The 17592-nt window shown below is 32.9% G+C and overlaps 2 protein-coding genes across 2 annotated transcripts in view; one reads left to right on the top strand and one right to left on the bottom strand.

Moving 5' to 3' along the window:
• Positions 1 to 2746: 2746 nt before the first annotated feature.
• On the bottom strand, positions 2747 to 6639 carry LOC106108049 (odorant receptor 4). The gene is made up of 9 exons (XM_013289126.1): positions 6369 to 6639; positions 6120 to 6272; positions 5608 to 5790; positions 5070 to 5253; positions 4311 to 4407; positions 3662 to 3763; positions 3401 to 3489; positions 2909 to 2975; positions 2747 to 2839 (listed from the first exon to the last, which is right to left on the bottom strand). Exons 1-9 carry the CDS (start codon positions 6637 to 6639, stop codon positions 2780 to 2782), a joined length of 1206 nt encoding a protein of 401 aa, XP_013144580.1. The 3' UTR covers positions 2747 to 2779.
• A 4492-nt stretch (positions 6640 to 11131) lies between these two features.
• Positions 11132 to 17592, top strand: part of LOC106108048 — a 40909-nt gene continuing 34448 nt past the window's right edge. Inside the window, exon 1 of the mRNA XM_013289125.1 lies at positions 11132 to 11343. The gene's annotated coding sequence lies outside the window, so the exon portion shown is untranslated. The remainder of the gene's footprint in view (positions 11344 to 17592) is intronic.

The raw sequence follows: 17592 nt of genomic DNA, 5'->3' as shown, positions 1-17592 counted from the left end.
TGATTATACAATTATAGCTGGCGCGGTGAGCCACTCGACGGGCTATGAAATCATATACTAGATTCATTAGAATTTAAAATAAATCTATATTTAACCTAAAAATATACTTTAGAGTTGGACACTGTTTAAGCATGTGTGGTTATTTTTTTAAAACCAATAATAAGTATCACCACACTGCTTTCGGTATAGATTCTTTCTATCATGCTTAATGTTATAAATGCGAAAGTTTAGATGAATGGATGGATGTTTATTAGAGTTTTTAGGTTAAACGGCTGAACGGATTTCGATGAAATTTGGTACAGATGCAGAGGATGGTCAAGAAAAACACATATAATACTTACTTTTGTTTTTTTTTAATACTACGCGGACGGAGTCGCGAGCGAAAGCTAGTTATTCATATGTCAAGATTGCTATTCGCGTAATAAGGTTTCAATAAAATGATTTAACTATTATAAAACAGTTGATGTATGTAACACGGTCTAAGTTTCATGGTAAGGGTTACAATTCCTATTGCTGTATTGATGATGATTTTTTAAACGTAATGGAAGAAATGATGGAACCTTTCTGTTTAATTTCGTAGACGGAACTCCCGGTATATATTGGTCATAGATGAAGGTATAATTGATTTCTTTTTATGTAAGTTGTAATCAAGTGCACAGTTCACACGATGTTAATACATCTATCCTCAATTACGAATCGAAGTTACGTTTCACTATCATGACTTGGCCTCTTTTTTAAAGTGTGTCTAAGCTTTCTGTACCACCATGTGAAAATAAGATGATTATTTTGTTGATTACGTAGGGAATGTTTTAATCAATATGCAGGTAACTCAAAAATCAATATCCATTGAATTTCGTAAGTTTATCGACTATAGTGTGCCTAAATAATATAGATTAGTTTGATAATTCATTTCAAATTTAGTAGGGATGGGTTGTGGAAAATTAGTCATGAATCTTATCGATTTTCGATTTTTATTCTTATAGAAGTTGGAATCGATAGATTTATAGTTATAACTTATGAAATAAAAATAAAACACTGTTTCTCCAATTAATAATGACCATAACAAATAATGAGAGAAAATAAATGCTTATTACTACTACAGTCGTACGTAATCGGATTGGATTTCGCTATTTTTTCTGTCATCGCTTAATTCTCTACACTGTAATCAATACTAGAATTGTCCTCTAAATTAGTGAATAAGAAAATAATAATTTTAGTTGAGTTTGATAAATATTTAAACCGAATATCGATAGTTCAAAATTGTTCGTTATGTGTGTTTTCTTCGTCACGATACCTGTATATTAAGTATGGCATTTACCTTCATACAAATTGAATTCGATACTTCATATGCATCATTTATCAAACTAATCTATCTTATTTAGACAAACTATAGGGCCGCTGTCTACTCATCTAGCTACTAGATTTTCTCTGTAAATACAACCTACATTATTATTGTAGGTTTTAGAAAATGCTTTGTAAACAAGGCTCTTGAGTAGAGCGTACTCATACCTTTCTCATGTTTATCTGCAGCGATGTTCGTTCCGCTACTTTGGTGAACGCTATGCGACTATAACTGCATATGAGAATTAATCTTAAGTACACTGCACTGAGTATGTTGGAAGATGGTAATAAGGAGTATACAGTTTGATGACAAACCAAGACAAGTGTTAAAATGCAAAAGTTTGGAAGGATGGATGGATGGTTGTTAGAGTTTGTAACCGAAACTTCTGAATGTACCGCGATTAAAATTGGCTTTGATGTAGAGGATAGTCTGGAAGAACACATAGGCTACTTACTTTTGTTAATTTTAAATCCACGCGGACGGAGTCGCGGCCGCTTGCTAGTACATAATGTTCTCATGTTTGTGTCTTGTAGGAATACATTTTTTAAACTTTCGAAAAGCTTGAAAGACATTACATTACTGTCTGAATTCTTATTCTAAAGTTCTTTTTTTCGGGATTACGATAATTTCTGATTACATTTAAATATTCTTAAATGCTGAAATTAACTAGTTACAACATGTGATACGCTTGTTGTGATTTCGAAAGATTTCTGATGTGTTATGAATTAAAAAACGATGCAAAATGACTGTGTTAAAACAACTGTCATTTGTTTTATTATAATTTCCACTTCCATTGAAGCGACGAGTAAAAAATGCAATTGACAATACTACGATGGTTATTCTCAGCATTTGTTTTTTTGTATATATTTATTCAAGTGTAGTTCCAGTGGACCACCGACTGTCTGTTCCAGAAAGCATATCCGTCGAATTAAATGAAACAAAAGTATCGATAAAAAACACAAAAAGCTGTAAATAAAATGCACGCTTAAATGTAGACCAAAATTTATAATCTACTAGCTTTCGCCCGCTACTCCGTCCGTGTGGAATTAAAAAAAAAGGTGAGTAGCCTTTGTGTTCTTCCAGTCTATGCCAAATTTCATCGAGATCCCTTCAACTGTTTAGGCTGCAAACTCTAACAAACATCCATCCATCCATCCATCTAATCTTTAGCATTTATAATATTAGTAAGAGTAAGAGGTAAGATGTCAATGTTAAGTGGTGCATTTGTAAAAGTAAAGATTGCTTATTTATTTACAAAGAACTCTTAAGTAAGAGTTAATAAAGTTATTAGCTCAGTTGCAAAATATTTTAATATCTATAACATAGATAGATTAATAAAAAATAAAATGTGTTCTCCTAAGGTGCTTGACACTTGTATACTCATAATAAAAAATCTAAATATATTGCGTTGCATATTCGAATAGAAATAAAACAATTTTAATTATCTCTATACATAGTGTAAAGAAGAGCGAAGTACGAATAAGATCTTGTTAGAATCTGTAACAAATGGATTTAATTAATCAATGACAAAGCTTTTAAACCTTTAGGTTTTAAAAACAATCTTACCGCTGAATATGTCACCAGCGAGATGTTTGTGAATTTCATCGCAGTGAAAGCTATCGGCTTTTGTGATCTACAAATTAATAATAATATCAACAAATTTGCAAAAAATATGTATACACTACTAACTTTTGCACGCGACTTCATCCGTGCGGAATTAATAAATCTATTTAAAAATGTAGCCAATGTTACTCAATGATAATGCTTAAGAGCGAGCGCACATGTTTGACTAAAATATCGCATAACTGTCGCAATACTTACGATTGTCTATTGTCCGAAATTCAACTGTTTATTTACAACTAAAAATCTCATAGGAACTAAAGCGAGACTTAACAGTTATATGATGGTTTAGTTTCAGGTGTGCGGTCGCTCGTAATAGCGATTTTTTTTTTAAATCGGTCAAGTAATTTTGAGGTTTGTTCGTAAATACAAGAATACAAGTCTATCCTTTTTATTATTATAGTATAATTGAATCAGTGATTTTTACATAATACTGACCTCTTTATAAGGAAAAGCAATGTACGTCGGCAACGTGGGCTCGTTTTATACCAGAAACTATTGTAAGCTGCGGATGCGACTTTGGCATTCTGAAAATGAACAAGTGGTATTAATTAGAACTAATTTGTACAAGGATTATTAAGAAAAAATAACTTGTTTATTAAAAAAAAGCAGATTTCTGTTCAACTGTTTTTACTAGAGGCAGTCACAATGGAATTTACATACAAAACGATGTGCCAACGCAATTACGTTTATACTTACCGCATGATAAATGTCGTCGGCGTACCAACATAATACACCTATTTGAATTAAAGCTGATCCTAAAAATAGTTTGTTACTTACAGCCATAAATGGCTCCAATAACTGAAATTACAAAAGGTTGCAGTAGTTATTGGAACAAACTGTTTCCAAGTATGTAAATAAAATATAGTGAGTATTATTGTTGTAATCAAAATTTCAGTCAAATATAGATAATATATTAAGTAATGGGATAGTTGGTAAATATAATTGCTATTACATTTTTTATCTGTCTGTAATTGATAGAACCGAATTGGAATTCTAAATATGTATTATTAGCTTTCGCCCGCGACTACTTTCGCGCGGAATTAAAAACAACAAATGCAAGTATCCTATATGTTCTTCCAGACTATCCTCTACATCTATGCCAAATTTCATCGAGATCCCTTTAGCCGTTTAGGCTACAAAGTAACAAACATCCATATATCTAAACTTTCGCATTTACAATATAAGAAAGATAGTAAGATAGTAAGATTAGTAAGATTATTAAGTGACTATACCCGACCGAGTTGCAGTCAGAGCAACCACGTAAGCTTGGTTAACTAAATTGGTTGACTTCACGCATATCTTTTGAATGTACACGTTTTATAATAACGTATTTTAAATTACTTACCACAATAACAAAAACCACGCAACAAATGTTGATAGAACTAAGGACGATGTTAATCAGATTTACGAGAGAGAATGCTTCTTCTAAATTGTTGCAGTATCTGAAAATATTTTGTCAAATCTAAAACTTTTGGCTGCTAGCTGCTAAAAAGTCCATACTAGCTGGTTTGCAAAGTAGTACAGTTTTATTGTTTTTAACGTATTTTTAGCACGTACACTATAAATGTGTTATCATTCTTGTTACCAAGAGAAATAACGGCGTTAACAAATAAAAACAACATTATTAAGTTATTAGAATTGTAAATATAAAAACTAGTTATCTAACGCAACTCCGTTCGCGTAGAATAAAATCTTATTTAGTGTTTCTGTTTCATTTTTCATACAGATTTTTCTAAACAAAATATATAAACAATACATCTAAACTATCCTATTTTTATTATAAGTTAGAGTCGTCGTCTACAATATTAGATAGATTAATGTGGTTTTTCGGCTTCAAATCAAACTAAACAATTAATGTAAACTTAATTCGAGATAATTTCATATTATGATTATTACTAACTAGCTGTCGCCGGCGACTCCGTCTGCGTGGTATTAAAAAAAACAAGAGTAAGTAGCCTAGGTGTTCTTCCATTGAGTATGCTCTACCTATAAGCCGAATTGCATCGAGATCCGTTCAGCCCTTTAGGCTACCATATGTTAATGAAACAAGTTAGATCGAATATCTTCAATGAACAGCAAAATAAAGTTTATAGAAATTATTTGCCTTATTAATCGTTGATGTAGTTTCACATTAGATAGAATTTCCTGGTAGTACTCTTCGTCGGTTTTGTAGACGATGGCCAGTGACTCTAAACGACGCTGCAATAGTCGGAGTAACATTCCTATGTGACTCGCCATTCCCGAGAACAACAGGTCTGTGCAGATCATTATCCATACACAGGTTTGACCTACAATCATTATTAGGACGTTTGTTTTATTTTATCAATGCTGCCTACCGATTATGAACTTTGTCAATTTGCAATAATACTTATTAAATACTAGCTTTCGCCTGCGATTCTGTCCCCATTAACAAAAAAGCATGTAGCCTATGCTAAATTTCATAGATATCCGTTCCGATCAGTTCGATGTTTAGGCTACAAACTCTAACAAACACCCATCCAACCAACTATCCATCTAAACTATCGCATTTATTATATTAGTAACAAATTTTTAATCAGTTTTTAAACGTCTAGTGAGAATGTGAACTAACGAAACCTACGATTGATCGGTGACACAGGCTAGTAATCTTTTATTACACTTACCAGCAAACATTTCAAATACATATACCGCAACGTGGGCGACTGGTTTTTGTTTATCGAAAGGATACCATGACACCCAGACGAAACCGATTTCCGCAAGTTGTCCTCGACATACACGAAAAATGTAAACTCCAATTGGCGTAAGGTTATAAAACCATACGCCAGACACATTCAACCAGAAGTACCCTGGAATTAAACAAATCAGCGTTTACTATACTTTAAAAAACAAGTAATTACTTACTAAAATGTGCACAGGTAGATTTAATCATTCGTTAGTGTTTTTGGTTCGATAATTTTACGAAATACTTTTTCAAACTACGGAACTTAGGTTTTACTCCGTTGAAACTTAAGACAAACTAACACTTATGACTCGCTAGGTAATGAAAAAATAAATGGTAACTTCAGAAACCCGGCATAAAAAAAACTACACATAACTTTTCAACTACTACAATTGCGGCCGTTTTTATGCAATTATTTCATAAACTTCTATTTTGTTATTTTTTTCAAACACTTACATCGATGTGCTATTCGTAGAGCTGAAAGACTTTTATTTTTAATATTCTGCGCATCTTCTTCGAGGGGTGACATCGGCCAGATGTCGGCCAATTCGCTTAAGAGTTGTCCGAAAACATCCTTTTTGTACCACAGCACAAATACTTTGGTTATACCTGAGAAAAATAACAAAATAAAAAAATAGTTTTAATTAGTCTGCGTAAAACTAGCCATTCGATCTTGATTTATTAAAGTATTTAAAAATTTCTTACTCAATGCTCCGTAGCCAAATGTATGTAACAAAGGTACAACATCTTCCACTCGTGGCGAGTTCCATAAAGTCAATCCGATGAATACAATCTCACTAAAAACGTGGTAACATATACCACATACGGATAATATAAACATTAGTTTCTGGCTGTAATATGACGCGAAACTATTCGGTCTGTTAAATGAAAAACCAATCCGTTGCATGCAAAATGTACTCAAAGTTAAAGATACGGCAATTTCATCTTTGGCCCTCTCTTTATTAAAATCGGTCATTTTGTAAGCTATGTTATAAACACAGGAAAGACCACTAAGCAAGCCTTTATATTGTAGCATTAAATACTCTTTTTCCTATAAAATAATAAATGATAAAGGCGTGATATCTTTCAAACTTTATTTTACTTGCAAACTTTTGTTGTTGGTTATAAACTAAAACTGAAGAAATATATCATTAAAAAGAAGTAGTGCTAAATGGGGGCGGGTCTAACAGAATTATAAATGGATTAGTTTAAAAGTTAACAACTTAAAAGACATGGATTGATCGACTTGCTACGCCTTCGTGTGAAAGTACTCAGTAATAATTGATGTCAGACGCCTGCAATTACTAATATCTAGGGTAAGTCTTGATGTATGTATGTTTCATCCGATTTGATTTTAATTAAATTAATTCAGAGAACACTAGAATATATTGTACTTTCCTTTTCAATATTTATTTTAATTAATAACGACCATATTTTATTGTAATATCTAACAGTATTGTTTGTATTTTATATGGAACATAGTCTGAAAGAACAAATAAGTTACGAAAGATTTTTTTTTATAACGCGAGGACGGAGTCGCGGGCAATAACTAGTATGATATAAACAAGAAAGCAACTAGATATAAATGGTTATAAAGGTAGAGGAAGACCGAAGAAAGTATATTTGTTTTATGTGATAGTGGATATGCGTATGAAGGGAGTGAATTTAGGTATGACGGATGATAGAGTTGTACGAGTACTGCGGCGACCTTGCTTAGGGACAGGTTGATGATAAGTCATGTACCGAACATTCAATTTATGAATGTTGATCTGAATTAGTTTAAGAAAGTATATCTTGTTAAGATTAACACATGTTTTTTTCAATTAATGGATTCGACATGTGTATAATCTGCATTGGTTTTTTATCTTTGTAATAACAGACACGAACGACTTTTTTAGTTCCTTTATTGAAACATATTTGAAGATGTATTACTTTCAACATAATAGCGATGATCGTTGGCCGATAATTTTAAGTTTAACGGTTAAGACTTTCTCACCTCTAATGGCATAATACTTTTTTTTCATTTTATTCATTTATAGAACACTATAATGGCATTATTAAAGCAATTTAAATGTTTAAAATCTATGTGTAAAAAAATGTTCAATTGGTACATACTTTTATAATGTCGGCGTAAAGTACATTTAAACTAATTTTATAAAGGGGAAAGATTTGCATTTTTGTATTCTATATTAAAATAACTCAAAAACTACTGAACTGATTTCAAAAATTCCTTCACCACTAAAATGCTACGTTATACATAGATTGGCTATATTTTTTACTATTTTTCAGTTTCATACACGAAGCCGCGAGAAACAGTTAGTGTTAAATAATGATCGATTTACTTGTTGCGCTTTCATAGATGGGAATCGACACGAATTAAGATGATTTAAGATATTCCCGCTAGAGATGCGAATGTTTCGGCAAATTTAGCGGAGCGCGGCCCGTGGCGGCTTTACAGTTCGCCACCGGGCCACCGTTACGCGGCGATTAAGCCGCGCACGCGCAACGGAGTCACTGCACGACGCCCTATTGCCTTTGTGACGCCTCTACACTTGTCATAACTGCTTTATATTAAACTATTCGCAAACCTAAAAATAAGGGTAGATTTCGTATCGAATTAGGAGTCACTCGTTAAAATTCTATGTAAGTCGTTCATACTACACGCGGTCATAATATATCAATAAAACTTACATAGGTACAAACTCTATACATGTTTTAGAAACATTTAAATATCTGATTCTTTAATAATTACTGGTATGCTCTCTTGATTAGTTTTAAATAAACTTTCTTTTGTAATCAAAGGAGATTCCATCACGTAAACTGATCGCTTTGGTGAGATGCCAGTCTACTTTTTTACAACACATATAAACTTGATTGAGTGAAGCTACTATTGATTGTTTTTATTTTTCATCGACTGAGCATTTATTGCAAGCGCAAGTTCAATCTAATGCAAAATTAATAATTGTCGATCTCTCCAGCGAGTAAAAGTGTGATATCAATGTTCGAACGACCCAGATCTTTTACGCAGTGGATGCGGCAAAAACATCTAACTATCGAACTACAAATAAAAGGTGTGAGAACGAAGTGAAATAGAGAGATATGGCGAGTCATGCGTCGACGCATTTGATCAGTCGCCGCAGTGTCCGCTGAGTAATGAATTTTGCTCTTATGTTGTTAACACAATAACCCACATTAAAACATTAAAGTTCGGGATATTGCTATTTTAGAACAATTCTATATGCGATAGTCTTCGATGGGTGCTTTTAACATGTTTTATGGTCGCGACAATGTTACAATCCTAATGAAATAGGGGCGAGTAAATTGCATGTAACTTTGTTGACGCGGTAGGTTAAAGTGAGTTTTGAACTTTGCAGTAAATTAGGTTGCATTTTCAATTAATGTTTTTGAACTGTTGTCTAGAAATCTTTAAATATTTAAAACTAAAAAGTAATGGTAAAATTGATGAAGATATCATTATCGTTCGTGCATGTTTATATTCAGGAAGAGAATATTAAGCGATATTAAAAAAGAAAATCAGAAATACGTTTTATGTTATAAGATAAAAACGTATATCAGATTTTAGAGTACAGTTACAAGTCTTATGATCAATTTGCACCTGTATGAGATTGTCTACAAATTGCTGCAGTAAATTTGTATGCACCCAGAAAGGCGTTTACATCTGACGTGTATGAATACCTTGAAATCCGGGACAGATCCACGGATAACCGTCATGATAAACATTACACATTGCTTACATTTTTGGTATGTAGAATGTAGTAAAAATAAGCGGGAAGGTGAAAAAGAGATATTTTGAATAATATTTGTAGATTTGTTTTTCAAAGCCGATCATAGTTTAGATATATAAATTAAGAATCAAATATATTAGTGGGGCATGTATGTAAATGTAACATTTTTTATACTATACTTAGTTTTTTTATGAATTAAGAGAACCCATGTTTTCCATTGAGTCTATTGTTTTAATAATAATTGGAAAGTATTGAGGAAAAGACATTGTTTTCAGTGTATTTAAATGTTGCCATGGTATCGCATCCTCAATCATTTATATTATACGCTTCTGGAATATTATCTACTCGGTATTCAATGGTAGAGACAAGTTCTAGACTAGTTCCGCGGCGCCTACACTGTATTGCAATTATTTTGGTAGCCAGTAATTGAATCTCATCAAAAAAAGTAAACAAAACAGATTGAGATTTGCCGTGCACGATGTAATTTAAGATTTTCATCGCGCCGATAATGAGAGGCAATGCGAATCACAACATTAACTTTCACTGTTGTGGAGCCATTGCTGTGCTGGCCTTAAATCCTCCTTTGGGAAACCACAGGAAATGAGACAAAAAAGTATTAAATACACGTTTATGCAGTGGTTTAACATTACTGCACTAGCTATGATTTTTTTACCCGAATTACTCGGGAGGGTTACCTTTTATGAGTGCATTTTTTAAGATCATCGACTTCTATGTATGTAAATTCGTTTTTCACCTGCCTACGACTGAACTGATCTTGAGATGTGAGTTATCATTCGGTTACTATTTTTATACCAGGGGTTATGTAGTTTTAAAATACTTTTGTATTAACCACTTTAGACTGTGTTTTAACAAGGTCTTAATATTATTGGTACTGTATTAACCATTTCGATATTGTAAAGTATTAAATATCATATCATCAGATTCTCCTAATGTTAATTTTATAGCATACTTGTTTTCAATTTAAAAAAAACTAACTAATTTGAGTAGTATATGCGTTCTTCCAGACTATCCTCTACATCTATCCCAATTATATCGAGATCCGTTCAGTCATAAGGGCAACAAACTCTAACAAACATCCATCCACCCAGCTACACTTGCCCATTAAAATGTTAGTAAGATTTTTATTCTTAGTTTTTATGGAAGTGTCATAAACTTTTATTCAGTTCGATTTGGCTTTCTCGTCCAGAGGTCAGTGTGTTACTGCATTAGTTGTGTGATTAATTGCCCTAATGTATTAAGTGTTAACAAATCTAAATTAAATAAAAATTAATCTTACAACAAAATATTTAAATTTAACGTAAGTCCATGTTATTAGAACTTCAGCCGTAAATGTGGTGGAAATTGGTCGTTTTCGTTACAATGCAAATCTCGAAGGGCGGTTCTATAGTTGGAATGCAACTCCACCGTTTTAGGTCGATATCGATGGCGTCCGCCGATGCCATTTGGAGTTCCGTTGCGCTGTCCTCTTGTTTAGGCGTGGCCTCTAGCCGGTGTTACTGGCAAATTGCAGTCTTCAGCTCGGGGCGCTTTATTGAAAATTCGATCTTTCTGCTGCATCGAGAAGGAAACCAAGGCGGTATTGGAAAATGAGTTTTTTGTGTGGGTACTAAGAGTGAAATTCGAATGTGTGTCTCGCCGGACGGAATCCGTTATCCGGCGTCAGGTTACGGTCACGTCTATATAAGAGGGCGACGTCTTCTTCACCATTTCATTTGGTTTGTGACGCCTGGTCGGCTGCGTCGGTGTCAGTACGCGCCCCGGTGTCGGTATTCGCGTCGGTGTCCGCACCACCTCGGTCGGTTCTCTTTAGGGTCCAGTGCTCGCGCATTCGTGTCGTTGCGGACAGTTTAGTTGCGTGCAACCATACAACTCGGCCCACCGTGTCATTGGAACATCAAGTTGAGACTATCGGGGTACGTATTTTTTAGTAACTACTGAAAATTAAACAAAATCATAGATACAAATGAATTTAATACTCTATAATATAAAATTAACAATAAAACTTAAGAAAAACGAGAAAGCAGGAATAAAAAATGTTACTATTTTTAATCTACTTCTATATAATCTAAAATTATTTGTAATGTTTGATTTTTATCCGTTGCACTGTGTACGGTTTGTATCCTACTCTACATAACTCTACTAAAAATCTGATTTAAATAAGTACTTCGTATATTGAAGACAACGGCATCGAAATATGACATAATATCGAAGGCTTAACAATTAACAACTAAGCCAAATGTTACTGTGATAATTTCCTTCTGCGATACATTTTTTACTCAATAAGCAGTGTTATTAGAGACTTTGTGAGAGTGTTGACTATACGAATCTCTAGGAATAATTGATTTAGACCAAAATAAACTTTTATTACAGCGTAAATAACTTGGACGACATTTCAAATAAACGTTAACATTGCTAACGAATGTTTGAATACGTTTTATTTTATTTTAAAATAACTCAAAATCTACATACAAACTAAATATTTTGAAATTAAACTAGCAATAAACTCAAAATCAACGGAAGTTTATAGCATTTTTTAAGGAATTTCAGTATCGAAACAAGACGGTTTTAATATATGTGTTTCAGCGATGGAAATCCACGGACAAACATTCCAAACAGTTCTATACAACGTTCGATTCGCGTTACACGAAGCTACGCAAAAGCACGGTGTACGTAGATGGTAAAATGATTGCTGTCATTATTGTGGAATTACAAGGGGAATAAGTCGGCATCTACGAGTACCAACATTATATGCACTTGCATGAGATATTAACCGATCGCTATTGTTTATTGCTTGTGGCGTGTTAAATGCCTTTTGAATTCCATTTTCAAAATCATTCAATACATAATTAACGTTGGTCTTGTATTGAGTAAAAGATTCGTGCATATTTAATTAATTTGAATTTCCAAAGCCCGCAAGGTCAACGACCTTTTGATTTGTTTTATCGGATATTGTCACATGAAAATCAATTTATAGGACTTAATTTAATGCAAAGCTTGTTACAATATTTAAATCAGAATATAAATTTATAAGCTTTATAAAGTACAAGCTAAGCTAAGCTTTATATTTGTAACTTTGTACGTACTATGAATATGAAATAGCAAATGTTAACCCAGTGGTTTAGTGGTTAGAGTACCTACAGTCAGTGGCGAGTTCAAAGTTTGCAGAGATAAAAAATGTTATAAAGTTCTTATCTGTATCTGTACTTATTTTTTACATAAAAAGAAAAGCTTTATTTAAATTGAATTTAATATGAAGTTATTGGTCTCTTTTAGAAAACTTGGTTTTAGTTATATGGAATTATAGGTGCTCTTGTAGTAATAGGTCGTAGTTATGTCTAATTATAGACATTTTATTAAGTAGCGTAAGTGGGAAAGGATCCGGGGAGGGTGAGGGCAAGACTAAATCTTGCTTAAAACTGGTTCTAACAGGAGCTTGTTAGTGAACTCGTTATTAAGGAAAGGTTTCCATTAAATCGATTTAAAATATCTACTGCTTTAAAATGATTATTAAAATTAGATTACTGTAAAACTTATAATGTTTTTTTGTTATTTTCAAATAAAGAAAATTTCGAAATGTATTTAAAAAACATTTTAAATGTAGTGTACTGTAGTCGTTCTTAAAGGTGAAAATTTTAAAAGGAAACCTTTTCATAGTTAAACCTATACAGCCTCACATATAAACGCGGTTTAAAGTTAAACTTAGAAATAACATGAGTATCAGCAAATATTAGTACAAATTTTGCTTATACTCAGTTTATTCCAAGTGTAACTTTATACCGCGTTTATTTGTAAGGCTGATACGGTATATTTACACCTTTTAAAATCTTAATAATTAATATATCAATCCAATGATCACATTAGGATGACAGACCTTATAATTTTAAAGACACAACTCGTGTTGTTAGTTTGACAGATAAATCAAAATTCAGGCATAGACAACAACGATTAATGGCCGCTCACGTCATTGCATAGTGTGTCGTAACTTAGGAGAAAAAAAAACTTGTCTATAATAACCATACGCGTGGGCGCATAACCAGTTGGTAGGTTTTTTTGCCGACAAGTGCACATGACCTTGACCGAAGACGCTTGTGCGCCCAAATCAGTGATCGACCTACATATGAATATCAGAACATAGATCTCTATTGTTTTTGTAGATAGTTAGGTCGGCTTGAAAATGACTGTATTTGCTTAAACGCACCTGACTAACAGAGTTCATTTCATCCCTGTTATAAGAATTCTTACCTTCGATACAAATCCTGGCCGTTAGCTCCAAAATAGCGAAAATAGGCACAAAAACCTCGACTTATATCCTGTCCTTGTATACAGATTAGGGACGAATCAGTATTGCCTTTAGAAATTTATTCAACATGTTTTTATTATAAAAATCAATGTGAATTGATAATTCGATATCGAACGAATTTGAATATTTTTGCACAAAACTTTTTATCAACAACTTTCACATGTTCCTTGTGCGGAGCAAATTTCTCCGTTAAGCTATAAAGTCGAGACTTGTACATAGCCTTGCGACCTAGATCACGTCATGGCACAAGAATGCTATAGTCATAATCTGGTAGTTCTTAAAAAATCAGATTATTTTAACAGTGCTAACTGTAAATTTGCACGTGCGATTTGTAAATGTTGTAATATATGTCTCTTGAATTAAAGTATTTTTTTATGTAGAAAGTTTTAAGAGATTCTTTTAATTAAACTGGATGTAGTTTATAAATTTTATTTCATCGTTATTAAAATGTTTTGAAAATATTAAAAAAATATAGCTTCAAGAGTCCATTGACGTAACCAACTAAGGGCTCAATATTGAAACGAATCTTAATTTCGCATTGTAAAAGCTGCTTACAATCTGCCAGACGTCAAAACTTGAATAGAATTTGTTGTTGAAGCGTGGCTTTATCATTTAAACGTCGTTAATTATTCAGCGTTTTGAAGGATATCTTGCTAACTTGAGTACATTTTTTAAAACTTTATGAAATTTTCTTCATATGCAAGTTCATCTTTGTACACATTTGATATAGTTTCTGTTGCGTTACGTTACTATATACTACCAAAGTCAGTTACGTTGACCGTTCCGAACGATTTCTAAAATGGGCCTTCAATAATGGTCGGAGTATAGTGTGTGTAATTGCGGCATGCACCGTACGCGATGATAAAGCGCCAGTACTTTCCCCCGACCCAGTGCCCTCTCTGCGATGCGCGATGCCGACCCACAAACTTCTTACAATTCCGTAATGTCTCGTATTTTATTTGAAATTTGCCGGCTCATTACACGTCTCGTATACAGTTATATCTAATAACATATCTCGAGGTAACGATTGTCCACTTCGACTCGTGATGATGTATACCTTTACTCGTACCTTTTCCAGACAGGATTTCCGTGATATGCGAATTCGTCGACATATGGACCTATCTGAGGAATAAAATTACATCTCAGATTTACTGAGAGATGTAACTTTTTTGTCGGTTTTGTGGGTCAATATTTCTCTTATTTCAACGTAAAGATATGGTGAAACAGATGACAATGTAACTAATAAAAGATTTACTGGTTACTTTAATTAAAAATTCTTTAGGTATGTTATTTTACATTCATAAAACAAATGAAAAGCGATACATTATCGCTGAGTAAAATGAGTTGTATTTTTGCTATTTTTTTTTAGTTTCACGTGAGCTAAGTCGCGAGCAATTGTTATATTTACCACAGGTTGTAGGGTTTAAAAAAATATTTGCATCTTTTTACATACATTACAGTTATTTTATTTGTATGTACCAGTGCAAAGTTCGTCGTTTTAAGATGATACTTCATTTTCCTTATTTACATTTTTTATTTACAATCTCGCAGCAAAATAAATTGGCTAATCACAAAAAATCTAATAGATATACCGTTAAACGCTTCGGAATCCCTTATAAAAACTCGGTAATGTCCTGCGAGCCAAATTCAATTATTGCGCTCGTTTGGTAACCTTGACGGCCGCGTGGTTCACAAGTCACTGCACTGATGAAACAAGTCATGGACCTAATATTGAGTCATCGACTTTACATTTGAAATGATATTTGCGCAAACATTTACCAAAAGGAAGGGCGTGTTACTGGCATGTGTCATTTACTGGCGTAATGCGTATACACATGCCAGTAAAAGAGAATAGTAGCTTTATGCCAGTTCACTAGGATGTACGAGACGAAATGTCAGTGTCAAACGTGACCTATCTCTCGACTTGAATGACTGCAACTGTCGCAGAGTCCAATATCATGATAGCTATTTCCATGCCAGTTAGCATGGCTATATGTTCACTTCTATCGTGTATACCCGCCTTAACGTTCAATTAGCATTTACCATAAATTTCAATATATCAAGTGCATCTCACATTTATTTCTGTAACTTTTGACTCATGTTGTCGCATCTAGCAGTATCGTTAATCGAATGTGATTTCGCCTCCGAGCTAAAATAGTTCCCAGAAGTGTAATGATGCTCGAACATTGTCCCTGCGTCTAGCGTCAACAGCCTCCAGCAAATGTGTATTAATAGGCGTGTAATTCAATCGAAGCTCCATTGCTCGGACCGCATTATATTGGAATGATTTCTTTTGTAATGATAGAAAAAACGTTGCAATCAGATACCCCGCGTGGCTCGCAGATAATATTATAATGTGATCAATTATTGAGCTTTGTTGTCAAAATATGCAATTATAAGATGTTACGTGAATATCATAAAGTTAATTTTAAATATTGAAATCAGATAAAATTATGTTTCTTTTATTAATTATTATATTAATGAAATAATTTTCTAATGTCGTATTGTCAAAAATAAAATAATTTATCTGCGAATTAATTTAGTTTCAATGTATGCTTTTGTAACCTATTATATTTTAACAGTAAAATGTTTATAAAAGAAATTGTTTAAAATGTATCTTTTATTGTTCTAAACAACGATTAGTTATAATAACAGTAAACAATAATAACCGCGAACTTGTGTTCATGCAAAATGCCGTGTAACAACTGATGTAATTTAAGTACTGGTATGAAAACTTGTTTTGACGAATGATGTATGTTACGTCGAATAGATTATTCAACACGATGTTCCGATTCCTATTAATCGATTGTAGAAATTTAAAGGTTAAAAGTGTCAGCGATGTATACGTTTTGATAGATAATAGTACCCTTAACCTCTTTATTAATAACTTTCTTAAAGTATACTCATTCTTTGAAAAACGGTAATGTAGATGTTAGAGCAATAGTTAGAAAGATCAACTAATGTCATACAAGATTTGAACTGTTTGAGTTATTTAATTATTTAAAGCGTAAAGAGAGTAATTCTTAAACGGGTACAGGTGCGGTCGAATAAAATAAAAATGAAAAAAAATTATTCACACCTTTTACTGGCTGACAATAATTTCTTGCCTAAGGATTTATGAAAAGTATGAAAAGTTTCAGTGCTAAAAATAATAATACAAACTGTTTTGATAGCCTGTATTTTTTAATTTAATATTATTTAAGTTAATATAGTCATAGAACTTTAAAACCGAGACCTCAATTTTTACTCTAACATTATAAGAAAAATCAACAATCTTCAAAAATGTAGGCGCGAGTATAAAAGAACAGTTAGAGTTGAAATATTTGTCATACCACTTAATTTGCTTATGAAAGACTTGTATGTGCCATAAATATTAGTGTGGGTGTGCCGTTGGCGTGAAAATTGTATTAAATTTGTAAACACATGATAGTTTTTAAGAAGCTATAAAATAACAGATACATTTATTGTATGATGATGAAAATGAGTTTAGATTACTGTTTAAAATTTGTATTGTCATAGACGTTGCGAGCTTGTTTTGTTCAACATGAAAAATGCTAATCGAATATTACCGAACCCTACTTCGCCTAATTTTATAATCAGGTAAAAATAATAACGTTGCGTTTATCATTTGTCAAAGTATACATAGAGATGATAAATCATTATTAGAAACAAACTTATAAGATAAAGAATGCCATATAAATATCAGTTTGACCGATTTCTTCTTTCGCGTCTCAATATCAACAACGGTTGTTTCATATAAAAACGATACCGAATATAACTTTCACTGTGTTCAGATCACGTAGTTAGATAGAAACATTAGTGTATTGTAGTTTTATAATGGATTTACCGCAGTGTCGCGGCA

This window comes from Papilio polytes, unplaced genomic scaffold (assembly GCF_000836215.1).
Source record: "Papilio polytes unplaced genomic scaffold, Ppol_1.0 DF821845.1, whole genome shotgun sequence".
In the NCBI taxonomy this organism is placed as follows: domain Eukaryota; kingdom Metazoa; phylum Arthropoda; class Insecta; order Lepidoptera; family Papilionidae; genus Papilio; species Papilio polytes.
The sequence above is the reverse complement of the archived record's forward strand: the minus strand, read 5'-3'. Positions and strand labels throughout refer to the sequence as shown.